This window comes from Cotesia typhae, unplaced genomic scaffold (genome assembly GCF_013202065.1).
Source record: "Cotesia typhae breed Kobodo isofemale line unplaced genomic scaffold, CoteBio_Ctyphae contig_48, whole genome shotgun sequence".
Taxonomy (NCBI): Eukaryota; Metazoa; Arthropoda; class Insecta; order Hymenoptera; family Braconidae; genus Cotesia; species Cotesia typhae.
Window position 1 is genome coordinate 6,753,841 of NW_027423756.1, and position 14,621 is coordinate 6,768,461.

Consider the following 14,621-nt stretch of genomic DNA (forward strand, 5'->3'; position numbering starts at 1 on the left):
CACAGATGGCAGTGTTCTTCTTCTTCGCTTCCTGAGCAAGCATCAGTTGTACCAATATTAATGTATCATTTTTTTTTTTAATTTGAATAAATGGATTTTGCACTCAGCGCCACCACTGTCGTAATTTTCTACTAATAACAAAAATACACATTGTTTTCTTGTGAAAATAATGAATTTATTTATTTATTTTTGAAATAATACTCTGTTCTTAACAAGTAAGCATATCATTTTTGTTCATTTTTTTCATTATTGATGAATAATTCATTGTTTTAGTTAATCGTTTTGTTTTGACACCGGTTTTGTGATGTTATAATACTTAACCTTTAAAATTTTTTTTTTCAATTACATTTTTAATGTTTAAAAAATAATTTTTCAATTTGTAAATAAGAATATTTGTATTATTTATTTCTACATTTATTTCAAAATGTGTGATGACAATTATTTTTTTTTGAAACTTTGTGTCAGCTAAAGTAGCAGATGAAATTTTCCATTTTTTTAAAAATGTATTCTATGTGATTGAAATAAAATCAAAATTTTTTTTAAAAACAGTTTTAATTTTTACATAATAATATAAAGAAATCAATGACATTAAAGTTAGCTGTCACTTGACAATTATTTAATTTTTTGTAACAAATAAATTTACTCCAAAAATTATTTTAAAAAATTGCATTTGTAGTTTTTTTTTTAATTTCTAAATGTCAATTTTTTTTTATACATTTTTTTTTGCCATAATTTATTTGTTACAAAAATTCTTAAAATTTTTTTTAAATTGCACTCATAGTTTTTTAAATCTTCTATGTATAGAGTTTTTATTTTTTTGTAATAATTTTTTTAATCAGAAAAATTGTCAGATGTTTGCTAATTTTATTTTCATAATGTGCGATAATTTTTATAGTTAGTTGAAATAAATAAAAATTATTAAAATAAGAATTTCTATATTTTTCTTTGTATTTTATTCCATTAGCATCTAATTAAGTTATTTAAAATAAAAAATAAAAGTAAACTTTTTTTATTAATTTATTAAATTTTTTACAAATTAGGTTATTATGTTTAAAGTAAATTTTTTGGAGTACAAACAAACAGTAATCAAATTTTTAAAGAAAAAAAATGTACGATATGGGATCCCATTTATATTATTTTGTGTCGGTGGTTCTTTTGGATTATCACGTGTTACAGATGTTAGGTAATTTAATAATTTCTATCATAAATTATTTAGAATAAAAGATAATTATTTTTTTATTTTTACATTTAAGGGAACTCAGATTCCAAGACAAAAAATTTAAAACAATTATTTATTAAAACCTATGTTGTAGATACAAATATAGAAAAGTATCATCGGTAAGAGATGAAGCAAAACACGAAGGACTTAATGTACGAAATCCTGAAGAGCTTACGTTAGAATCTCAGTATGACAAATTAAAAAATGAGGTAATTAGTATTCACAAGTAAATTAATTATTTAGTGATATTATAATATTCAATAATATTTATTGTTTACATCAATACTCTACGTTATTTGTTGTTGTAAAATGCAAACAAGTGCGCTAGAAGAAAAATGTTATTGCAAATTATGATCTTATTAATGACTGCGTCAATCAATACTTAGTCATAGACGATTAGCTAATCAATTATATTTGTCACTACATAAAAAAGTGTTTATGTACGACTAACTTTTTTTTACAGCTTGATATTGACCACTGGGAAAATAAACGGATTGAAAGGCCTTGGGAAGAAGGTGTAGAGGAAAATGCGGAAAAAAATTAAATATTTTACATATTACTGTGTTAAATAATGTATAGTAAGTACTTTAAGAAATAAAATTTATTATAAAATTAAAAATAATTAATAATAATGTCATGAGATTGTTAAACTCGCAGCTATAGCTTTTTTACAATTTAAATTTAAATCAAAACATAACTCTGTTAATTAATAATTATTTAAATTACGAATGACAGCAGAGTATTTAAGAAAAAATTACCTAGTCTTATCAACAGAATGTTGTGAAAGTCATAAAAGACGTAACGAGTACACACGTGATAACTTAGTATTTTAAAATTGGTTAAATGGAGTAAATACATTATCAAAATAAAAATGAGAAAAATCGCTTATCCTTTGTCGACAAATAGTTCTGTGATAAATAAAATTTAATAGGTAAACATTGGATACTTAGTAATACTGAAGTATGCTTATAAATTATCAATAATTCAGTAATTCTTGCTAAAATAAATAAATAAGTTATATTTAAATACCAATTCACGGTTCTTTAAATTATTAAGGTAAATTATGATCAGACTTTTAAATGACTTCGTTTAAATTTATTTAATATAATTCAATAAGTAATTGATGATCAATGTGGCATTGCAATGTCAATGCACCAATAACACTTATTGTAATGACACTTGTTGTAAAGTGTCACATTGCAGGAGGATAATTTCCTCCAGTTAAATACTTCCGACACTGTTGGTCCACCGCAACTATTACGAGGGTAATTTAAATGCATCGTTTGACCGCGGACTAAAATAAATATTAAGAGGGTCCTGGAGACGGATGTCGTGTATGCGTTTAGGGAGCTTATCACAATCACTAGCGTTATTATCTACGTGGGACAGTTAAGCTAATTTATTTGTTTATTGCGCATTATACATTTTTTATTAAAATTTAAATGCACTTTCATACAAAGCTCTATCGCTGAAGTATCATATTATTTTTGGATTAAATTATCCTATCAGCAATTACCAACGTATCACAACCAATATGCAAGTTCCAAGATGTAACAGTTATTTTTTACCATGCAAGCAAATTAACTGTATAATTTTTTTTATAATATTATTTTCCTGTTTACTAATAGAGACAATTTGTCTATAGATAAAATAACAATTGGTTACATAAATAATCGTTGTTATTTTCATTTATATTAAAAAAATGATTGCTAATGATAAATCGACTTGTTTATCAGAAAAAAAATTAGCAAATAAAAAAATTGTATTAGATAAAGAAGAAGAAAGTTATAATCTCAACTGGTCAGTGGACTCAAGAGCTGACAATGAATGAAAGAAGAAAAGTGGGTGAATCATACATCGAGTACATGCTCCGGTCGTATGACTGGTAGGCTAGATCTCTGTTTATTGCTACAATTTGAGTCTGGATGTAAAGTGACGGTATATTGAGATAAAAAGGGGCCACAGCACTGTTTATAAATTATTGTAAAAACAAGGACATACTTAGAACGTACAACACGCAACCATAATAGTTTGACTGATCGGTGGTTCATGTTTAATCATCGTTATGTCATATGCAACGTCGAATCAAGGTTGTATTAAAGCGTGTGCGGTGAGGGCAGTTCTTTAGCTACGACGGCATTACTACATAAATAACGCTGGAAGGTAGGAGCTTCAGTATCAAGCTTGGTGTTATCAGTGACAACTTATCGAGTCCGTCGTGAGCATCGTCTATCTACGCTCTTTTTCAGTTTTTGCCTTAATCTATTTTTGACAATCGTGATCATACACTAGGTGAGTTTTCACTATTTTTTTTCTGTTTATTTATAATATGTTTTTAAAAACATAGTAGATTTATTTATTTATTTAATATAAATAAATAAACAGAGTTTGTCAATTTTAATTATCGCGAATTCTTCATATCTGCATTTTATTTCATATAAATATTTTTATTATTATATTAATGCATCGCTAAAAATACTCAAACTATCTTTGCTAAATATTTTTTGTATTAAAAAAACTGACATACTTTTTTAAATTAATCAACATTGATAATTATAATTTATTAAAACCAAATGTTCCAGTGTTTTGATAGGTCTGCAAATATTTATTCGCAGTAATTTTTTTTTCTCAGAATTTTTCTATCATTTAATTCATTAATTTATTTATTTATTCAAATAATTTTGAAAAGTACTAATAAATTACGTTGCTAATTTAATTTACTGTCTCAATTGGAGTAATTTAAAAGACAAATTATCAAGCACAAAGTACGTAAATATTAAATTAATTTGTTTGCTTCATTTAAACTAATAACAGCTTAAACTAATAATTAAGAATTTTTTTATTAAAAACAATTATTCTTTTTTATTAATAAAAAAAAAATTGTCGTCCGGTAATTAATTTTTTTTTATAGAAATCGGAAGATGTAAAATAACACATTGGAAAATATGAATTATTAATAAATTTATTTAAAAATATATAATTACCCATCAAATTATTTCATTAAATACTAAATACTTTATAAAAAAATTAAAATACAATTATTTATTATTACTAATAAATAAAAATTGTCAACATTGAACAACTTTGTTTAAAAAAACCTCCATTACTCTTCTTTGTCACCGCAGAACTGAATATTTTTCAATGTCTCGCTATTAATAGCACAAAGCATCTTTTCGTTCTTTTAGCAAAAGCTGCGTTTTTAATCATTTTTGCAAACAAAGCTTTTATTCTCCTCCATAATTATATTTCATTATGTGAAAAGTATATTGTTACAGATAAGAATACAGCTTCACGGTACAAAAGCTCATCAAAAATTGCATTGACGGGTGACCGGAGAAAAAAAATCGATTGCATTATTTCTATTGCTAATATTTAAATTTTACTTGAAATATTTCTCAGCTGCACGTTCATTCAATTTTTCCTCCTTGACATTGAATAAAATTATCCGATACGGGACTAATAAATAAATATCAAATTAAGCGTGCATATTATGTTAAACAGAAAAAAGAGATAAAGTCTATTTTAGTTTCATAGTTATTAGCCAATCTATAGTAATCTCAGGTGTCATTACGGAAAATAATTTCAAGTACATTAAACACGCAATGCACAAATTGACATTAATTAAAGGTCCATTGTTGTTGTTATTATTTCTTTATCATACAATGCACGTGCTGTGTCTATTTAAATTCTTACTTTGTTCTTAATAAAGTACTCGAGCTAATTTAATGAAAGGTAAACAAATAAAACTCTGTTAACTTTGTTGTTTATTAAGTCTTGTACTTATCTAGGATATCTTCGAGTAATTAGATTTTTTGGTTTAATTAAAAAAAAAAAATGTTAATGCCGTCAAAGAACTTTTCACTGAATAAATAGAATAATTTTTATGATACTGAAATTTGAAAATATTTGTCAATTTTTTGGATTTTTCTGTTAACTAAATTCTTGTAAAAAAATTTTCATGAAGGAAATCTACAACTAGAAATTTAAAAAAATTACAAGTGCACATTTTAAAAAATTTTTTTTTTTAATAAAAAAAAAAATTATCAGATATCAACTGATTACAGTATCATTAATTTTTTTATATTGGGATTATGAGTATTAAAATTTTTTTACTGATTACAACAAACTCTTCTTTATAAAAATATGTCAATGCAAATTTTTTAATAATATTTTTTAATTAAAGTCAAAAAAATTTTTAGATGTCAGCTGATTTGGATACAATTAATTTTTTAATATTGAGATTATGAGTAGTAAAATTCTTTACTAATTATAAAAATTATAATTACTTATTATTTAAAAAATATTTCAGTGCAAATTTTTTAATAATATTTTTTTGTAACAAATTTTCAATAAAAATCAAAAATTTGTCATATGTCAGTTGGTGGCAGTATCATTAATTTTTAAATTGAGGTTATAATTATTAAAAGTTTTTACTAATTATAAAAATTGTAATTAGTTCTTCTTTAAAAAATATATCATTGCAAATTTTATAATAATACCTTTTTTATAACAAATTTTTGATAAAAATAAAAAATTTGTCAAACGCCAGCTGATTTCAGTACCATAAAAAAAAAATTTTTTTTCAATAAAAATAAAAAAAATTAAATTAAAATCATTAATTGTAAAATTATTAAAATTATAATTATTTAAAATTTTTCATGATAATAAAAATTATAATAATTTCTTCTCAAAAAAATATTTCACTTGACATTGAAATTTTCAATAACTGATCAGTCATAAAATTTACACTAAATTTTTTCGGAGTTATTTTTCAATTCACGAAGAAATATGATTTATTATTATTCATTGAACAAAGTATAAATACAAAAAATACTCGCGTGTTAAATAAAATCTAAATAAAAATATCGTTAAAAGAGTAAACATTCGATTATTAAAAATTTGAATTGTCAGATCTTCGATGCGCAGTCTCACACGCCGCGATCACGTGAATCGCGATGCAACCTAATAAGATGGATGTCTGACAGAGTGGGAAGTGTAACGTAAACGCGTTAGAGTACGAAGAAAAGTTTTTTTTTTTTCAGTGAGGAGAGAGGGGAAAATATTTAAACGTCAAAAAAACAAAAAAAAAAAATAACTAAAAATATAAATGTCTTTCTTTTCTGTAACAATGGATACTTTAATGGCTAGTCATCAAATTTATTTTAGAAGAAAATTGATGCGGTTTATCAACCTCCGAGCATTTAACGCATACGTTGCAGCAACATGAAAATAAAGTTAGCCGACATTTTAAAATTTTTTATTAAAAAAATTTCAATTGAACAATTTACAAAAAAATTATCACATATAAAAAACTTGAAAAACTGTAAGTGCAATTTTTTAGAAACATCTTTTTAATTGTAATTTAATTAATAAAAAGAATCAAAATTTTTTAGACGTCTGCTAACTTCAGTGTCAATGCAGCAAATCAATTAAAATTGTTTAACGTCAACATGCGCACACCAAAATCCTGTGCATTGATATAGGTAGACATACGCAATAGCAAGTGTTGCTTTTAATACATGCATACAAATATACAATACCCATACGTCTCTGAAAATAACTGGTTGATAATGTTTCGTAAAGTGAAGTCACTGTACAACGCCCACCCATAAGAGAGTTTATCTCACTACTTACTTTATTTTAAATATTTTAAGTCAAGTATTGCTGTTTAATAGTTGTAGTGGAATATCTATTGGTGTAAAGCATATCTCAAATTATGAGCCAATTATTTCGGAGTAATTTACATATATAATAACGATTTAATCAGGTTTTACAAATTAACTCTTATATTATTTGTATTCTTACTTGTATGTGTTTTTTCAATATTAGAAGAGTGGGGACTTGTTTGGCCACCATATAAATATTCCAATCGTCAGTATCGTTATTCAGTTCTTCACTTGGCCCTCAATTATCAGGGGAGTTTATAAGTGTACCTTTTCATCCTACCTGAAACCCTTTTATACTAATTTTTTTTTTAACTTGAAAAAGATTTTTTAGTCTTTTATTTTATGTCGCATTCTACTGTCTGTACTTAATACTCGAATTTTGACTGACGTATTTTTTATACTCATAATTTTTATTTTTTAAATATCAAAAATGGGTTTGAGAATTTTGATGAAAGTTTGTGAAACAAATATATTTTCACGAGCTGTATCAGGTAACAAGCCATTATGGATCACTTTTGGAAGACATATAAGCTGGTAAGTTTCCCTGGAATTTTTTTAAAAATTCCTCCAAAGTTATTTATTTAATGAGAAAATTATTAAGCAACCAGTACATACTTACAATGACTACTCTTTCTATTTTTATCATGATTATTATCGTAGCAGTGGTACTTTATAATCATCCTATCATCTATAATTCACCCTAGTTGGATAAATTTTCCCATTTTCGGAAGCTATGGAGAACATATTTAATACCTACAAATAAAATGAATAAAATATAATTTTAATTATATAAATTACAAAACCCCGAAATATAAAAAGTATCTTATTTTTAATGTGAGAGAAATTACAGTCTATTATAAAGAAACCTTTCCTCGACCTACTTTGAGTGATCACGATAATTGATAAATAAGAATAATGCTTTTGATAAATGTCAACGAGATATCATCTCAATCAATCTAATGACCCAATAAAATTTTAAAACATGTACACACATTGGATCATTTCAATGATTCTACCATACTGTCTTGCTTTAACTAAGTGATGAAATGTTAATCATCATAAATAAAATTGTCTACGTGTACATGTTTGATGAAATCATATCAATATTGATTTGTACTTTTGTATAAAAGAGATTGCGATAGTTTTTTTTTTTTTTTTTTCTTTTGCTTTCTCATTGCTGCAAAAGAGATAAACTCTTATTACCAAATCTATTTTAAATAAATTTTACAGTCTATACAAATAAAAAAATTAACTTATTTATTTGAACTAATGACTTGGCTGGCTGTTAGCTTATTTCGTTATCAAAGAGTCTAATAATGATAATATGGCACTGTAAAATATTAGTAATCTATTCTCACTAGAGTCAAGTCAACTCGGTCAAATACCCCTCTTTGTTATTTCTAAATGATATGCGTAATGAAGTCTTCATTTCATGTTGCTTCACTGTACCGAGCGCTTGCGGAAATGCTACCAAGAAGTTGTTTTATTGTTTAGCAAAGCTATTTATTATTTTTGCTCATGTGTAATACACTTGTTAAGAATTTTTGTACTAAAAATGATGCGTACTTTGGCTTAATTTCAACTCCTATCTACATATATGTTTATATACATATTAAAATGATAATTAACTACGGCAAAGTTGAAAGCAAACCAGTATTTTTCAATATTATAAAACTATTATAATATAAAGAAAACGACTGATCTTTTCAATGTCGCATTTATCAATTAATGTCAAGCGTAATATTTTATTGCAAATTATTTGTTTACTTATTTATTATTTTTTAAATTATAAGATAAATTATAATTTATGCATGACTTCCCACTTGAGATAAATAAAATAAAATAAAATAAAATGATTTTGATTTCAGCACGAACATGTCAAGGACGATGCTTAAAGATTCGCCGAATGCGGCTCTCAACAAGACATTGCTGAATAAGTATTTGGATTTACCTCAACCAGACAATAAAATTCAAGCAAAATACATCTGGATCGATGGAACTGGCGAGGGAATACGCTCCAAGACGAGAACTCTGGACTTTGTACCCAAGCATCCGTCGGGTTAGTTGTTCAACAATTATTTATCAGTTAAATAATTATTAATTGATCGACTTACTGTAATAATCACTTAATTTAAAGTGATTAAAAAATTAGCGTATCTATGTGTGTCAATACACAGTGAACAGCTGTTGATTATTCTTTTTTTATAATCTGAAATTAAACAAAAAAAATGTGCATAAACATTATTTCAATAAACCAAATCAGGATGTGGGAGACCAAGTTAATTTATTTATTCCAATTAACAATGTTTCGCATAATTCTGAATTCATCAGGCAACCTATCTGTAACATTTAATAACATTATCAGTAATTTTTTACTTATTAATTAATAATTTTTAAATATTTATGCTGAATAAAATTTTTTGAAAGAGATTATAATTATTGAAAAATTTTCTGGATATCAGATTTTGTATCATGTGGCTATGTGTTTTTGTTAAATAATTCAAAGTATTTTTTGTTTTATTTTTATAATGTTTTAATAAGTTCATTGTAATTTTATTTATTTTTCTAGCATACAGGTCTATAGAGATGCAAAAGCTGTACATAGAGCTAGATATTAGATCAATTATCCTATATTACATAGAATATTTAAGAATTTATATAAAAAAAATACAAAATGCGTAAATAGTTTAAGAAAATACTAATATTGCACAAATTTCTTATACTATTACAATGACAGATTCTTGATCCAATCTTTTATCTTAATTAAATGTTTTAAGATTATTAGGTAGAAGGTAAATAAAAATATTTTATTGCAACAATTTTAGGCAGAGATATCGACTTAAATTTAGTTCTAGTTTGTTTAGCATTGTATTGATTTTTACACTCTTGATAATAACTCTAATAATTCTAAATAAGAATTGTTTTAATTAATTTTATTAAATGTTACGCCTAGGTTGCCTGATGAAGTCAGAATTATGCTGACAAAACGTTGCTAATTGGAATAAATAAAAGAAAACATAAATTTATTTGATCTACTGCATCCTGATTTGGTTTTTTGAAATTTTATAAAATTTAGACCTGAAAAAATGAGCACATAAACTATCTCTAAATAAAAATTTAATTATTGCAGAACTTCCCAAATGGACTTACGATGGAAGTTCGACTTATCAAGCTGAGGGTGGAAACAGTGACGTATTTCTACTGCCAGTAGCTATCTACCGGGATCCAATCCGCCGTGGGAACAACAAACTGGTCCTCTGCGAGACTTATACCAGCGACATGACTCCAACTGCAACAAACAAACGTTTCAGGTGTAATCAAGCCATGGAAGCTGTAAAATCTGAGGAACCGTGGTTTGGAATTGAGCAGGAGTATACTTTCCTCGATTTCGACAACAGGCCTCTGGGTTGGCCAAAGAATGGCTTTCCTGGTCCCCAGGGTCCCTACTACTGCGGTGTAGGAGCTGACAGAGTTATTGGCCGTGAAATCGTCGAAGCGCACTACCGCGCTTGCTTGTACGCTGGAGTAAATATTGCTGGTACCAACGCCGAGGTAATGCCATCGCAGTGGGAGTTCCAGGTTGGTCCTTCCGTTGGAATCGCTGGTGGAGATGATCTCTGGATAGCCCGATTCTTATTGCACCGCATAGCGGAAGAGTTTGGTGTTATCGTGACCCTTGATCCTAAGCCCGTTGACGGATCCTGGAACGGAGCCGGTGCACACACCAATTTCTCTACCAAGTCAATGCGCAAAGAGAACGGAATTGTTGAGATTGAGAAAGCTATTGAGAAATTGAGCAAACAGCACGTGAAACACATTCAGGCTTACGACCCACGTGGAGGAAAAGACAACGAACGTCGTCTTACTGGCAAGTGCGAGACCAGCAGTATCCATGACTTCAGCGCCGGGGTTGCTAACAGAGGTGCCAGTATTCGTATTCCTCGAGGAGTCGCCGAAGATAAGAAGGGATACTTGGAAGACAGACGACCTAGCAGTAATTGTGATCCGTATTCTGTCTGTGATGCGTTGGTTCGTACATGCCTGTTGAATGAGTAATTTTTTGTTCCTCTGTTATATTTAAATGTACAACTAGATAAGCGCAACAATGTTATAAATTATATAGTAATACACGTGGAATTTAAATTTGATGTTATTCTTTTAAAAACAAAAAATCTTTTTATCGAAGTGTAATAATTGTCATGTAGAGATGGGTGGAATAATGATGTAGAATTTACAATTCATGAAATTGTCTTTTGATCTACGTCAACTTATATTTTCTTGTACGTATTGGGCAATTATTTTATTATATATTTACAGAATTTATTGCTATTGATAATTTTAATTATAACTACGAGTAAAGATTTATAATCAAAAAATAATAGGATGAAAAAAAAATAAATTCTTCTAATTATTTTTGATAAGTGAGCTTGTATTTTATCAATTTGAGCGAGGCTGCCTTCCATGTACGGTCTGTAGTGAATTTAAATCTTGTGGTTAGATTAAAGAGTATAGTTGTATATGAAGTTTAAGACTAATTAAAGGCAATAATCAACGACCGTTCTATTCATTCCGATGCAAATCCTCGATTAGATTGAGTAATTTGATATTAATTATTTATACTAGCCAAAATTATTTCACGTTTTCTGGATATTATCATAATCTTTCGTTTATTTATGAAATAACTTTAACTTTTTTTTATCTCGCCGAATCTTTACCGATGGATTATTTATTGCTGTTATGTTAATGACAATTATCGGTGACATAGACAATTAACATTATATAATATTTATAATGATAATTTTTCTTTTTTTTTTTTTTTTTTTTTTTTTTTTTTCAATCATAAAATGCTTTTTATTGTCTACTCATTATTGTTATTATTTTATAATATGATTATTATACACAAATATTACCATACTTGGTAATTATTATAATAATACATTACAATATTTTACGTATTTAGCTACGAATCGGTACAATAAATGTTAATCAGTTCAATTGTAAAAAACGTAGAGACATATTTTGGATAATGTGGGATTATTTCGATGTTATTTATTAAGGAAAAATATATATATATATATATATAATATATATGTATTGTTGAACTGTTTAATCGAATTGTAAAATTTAATAAATAAACCAATAAATAATGTGATGTTTTAAACAATTTAAATTATAATAATTATCGATACATTTATAATGTTATATATCAATTTTTTCATTGTTTTTATTTACAGTCAAATATAAAATTATAATTATTTTTAAATTGTTGGATTTTGTCTGTTAAATCTAAGAACACTTTAAATGAAATAAATAACGTGTTAAACTGAATACAAAACTTTTTTAAGTATAAAAAAATATTTTAAAAACTACAAAGGTAAGTAAAAAAAAAAAAAAAAAACAGTCAGTTGGCAATTCAAATTATTATCGTCAACAAGTTTGTATCAATTAAATAAAAAATACTAATTTATGATTTATTTATCTATTAGATGTAGACAATCAAGGAGTAAATAATGTCTTTGTCTATTGAACCAAAAATACTTTATCCACACTTACGATGATACTCTGGAGTTGCGGCTCCGTAATCTTGAAGACTGAACAAGTCGCTGCTGTTTTTATGGAGATATCGCAAGAAATCGTGGATATGAGTTAACAGTAATGCGATGCTTCGCTCGTCCAAAGGTGTATAGGCAAGCATGCTACCTAATTTCACTGTAAAAAAATTATAACAAATTTAAAATAATTAATACAATAATATAAAATTTATTATTGTATTTAAATAAAATACCAAATAATCGAAGTAAATGAATGGCTCCATATATTTGGCTGGGAGGTGTATTAGGCTTTGCTGAAATAATTTCGCTGTATTGTTGTCGTTCCCATCTATATAATAATTGTGTACCTAACATGACATTGAAATATTCTTTCAAGCCTCTTGTTACTTCTAAAACAGCGCTTTCTCTGCAATAAAAAAATGCGTAATTTATCGAATGTAAGATAATTAAAATTTAAGTGAACTAAATATCTCAATTAATGACCTAAATACTCAATCTGACCTCTATATTATTAACAGTTTAACAAGTGTCATCAGAAACTAATTGTATCAATTAAATTGAATTCAAAGATAAACTAGCAACCTTGCAATCACTATGTGACTTTTGAATTATAAATAAATAAAATTTCGTTTATTAAATAATGACTTTTGTTAAATTGCACTGTACTTTTTTACCTATTGACGTTTTCAAAGATATAAACTCATCTCAATGTTACACTCATCAAGAGCTTTCATTTGAGTACCCACATGCATTTTGATATATTTTTCGTATATACATATATATTTATACTAATAAATGGAGTTAAATAAAAATCTAGGGTTGAAAAACTGGCCCTAAATTTATGCTATTGGATTTTTATTTGTTTAAAATAAATTTTTTAGTTCTATTGGTTATTACTAATTAATAAATTGTGAATAAGTACAAGATAATTGATAAAGAAAAAGAAATTGTCAACCGTTGAACTTTTTTTAATTTTATCAATTTAATTAAATTTATGAAATATTATTATTATCAATACGCCTGTAGATTAATTTAAGGCCAAGTATTATCTATAAGAAAATAAAGATTACTCTACAGATAAATGAAAATATAAAATAAACATACTTATTAGGAGTATTTGTTTTACTAGATGTCTTAAACTTGACATAGTCATCTAATATTTGATCAATCGTATGCCTAGCCGGTAAAGTGACTAATTTTTTCTGCCGAATGATCGCATCCCAATCATCAACAAGCCAAGGCTTTAATTCGTCAGGAATTTTAACTTTAACTTCAACATTTGCTAAGAATTGCTCTTCTGTTTCAACTGAAGGATCCACGCGGCTGCAAATAAAACAATTAATTTATTAAAATATTGAATAAAAGTATTAAATAGGTAAATAATAAATTGATTATAAACCTTCGCTTCTTTCTGGGTGCATCTGAGGATGAATCGTGCGACGAAGGAGTTACAGAACCACTGTTAGCTTTATTACGACCAGTACTCTTATCACTACCAGGTACCGGTGTGCTTGCTCGACTTTCAGACTCTTTGTCTTTGCCGCTCTCGCTTTTACGTCCTTGACCCTTCAAAACTGTGGTGGTTTTTTTTCCTTTTTGCGTCGACTGCTGGGCTGCATGAGCGCGCTGTACCTCCTTCTGTTTTTGCACATTAGTTTCGTTGTATTTCAACACACGGCTTTCCGGAACCCATTCATCCCAACTATAAAAAAAAAAAACAGACATGGTTGTTGAATTCTACTGATGTTTCAAAGGTGAATGACTGCTTAGTCATCAATTTTCAACTTAAATAAATATTAATAACTTACTTTTTATTCCAGCCGGCATAATGTATAAAATATTTGACTGTTTTTTCTTTAGTGAGTGATGATTTTAAACATTTAGCCTCATAAATAAGAGGACCATGAAAACATAGCACTTTTTCACCTAACCAATAAAATAAGAATTTAAATTATTATGCTAGGTTAATAGCTAATTATTAATATAAATTGAGTTAAAAAATTAACTTACCTTCTTGGAATTTATTTTTTTGAGGCATTGAATTATTTTTACAACGTTTATCTGTCTCTTTAAGATTAGTTGATACTTTACGGCTTTCGATTGTTTACAACGGCAATAAAGTAGCCAGAGAAATTAAAAAAAAAAAACAAAAGATGTCAGGCTAACTTCACTCTATACCGCTAG

General features: G+C 27.0%; 3 protein-coding genes across 4 annotated transcripts; 2 read left to right on the plus strand and 1 right to left on the minus strand.

Moving 5' to 3' along the window:
- The first annotated feature begins 79 nt into the window (after positions 1-79).
- Positions 80-3,215, plus strand: L(3)neo43 (cytochrome c oxidase assembly protein COX16 homolog l(3)neo43). Its single transcript, XM_074246619.1, has 4 exons — positions 80-215; positions 1,041-1,183; positions 1,314-1,428; positions 1,683-3,215. Exons 2-4 carry the CDS (start codon positions 1,047-1,049, stop codon positions 1,761-1,763), a joined length of 333 nt encoding a protein of 110 aa, XP_074102720.1. The 5' UTR covers positions 80-215; positions 1,041-1,046; the 3' UTR covers positions 1,764-3,215.
- A 148-nt stretch (positions 3,216-3,363) lies between these two features.
- On the plus strand, positions 3,364-11,716 carry Gs2 (glutamine synthetase 2). 2 transcript variants are annotated; one of them, XM_074246615.1, is made up of 3 exons: positions 3,364-3,511; positions 8,754-8,944; positions 10,016-11,716. In XM_074246615.1, exons 2-3 carry the CDS (start codon positions 8,761-8,763, stop codon positions 10,939-10,941), a joined length of 1,110 nt encoding a protein of 369 aa, XP_074102716.1. In that variant the 5' UTR covers positions 3,364-3,511; positions 8,754-8,760; the 3' UTR covers positions 10,942-11,716. The 2 variants fall into 2 exon arrangements, with proteins under 2 accessions (XP_074102716.1, XP_074102715.1); XM_074246614.1 differs by lacking the exon at positions 3,364-3,511 and adding an exon at positions 6,783-7,419.
- Mrg15 (mortality factor 4-like) lies at positions 11,683-14,603 on the minus strand. The gene is made up of 6 exons (XM_074246616.1): positions 14,448-14,603; positions 14,246-14,363; positions 13,837-14,139; positions 13,542-13,760; positions 12,671-12,843; positions 11,683-12,594 (listed from the first exon to the last, which is right to left on the minus strand). The coding sequence occupies exons 1-6, from the start codon at positions 14,473-14,475 to the stop codon at positions 12,425-12,427; spliced, it is 1,011 nt and encodes a 336-aa protein (XP_074102717.1). The 5' UTR covers positions 14,476-14,603; the 3' UTR covers positions 11,683-12,424.
- Between the last annotated feature and the right edge of the window lie 18 nt (positions 14,604-14,621).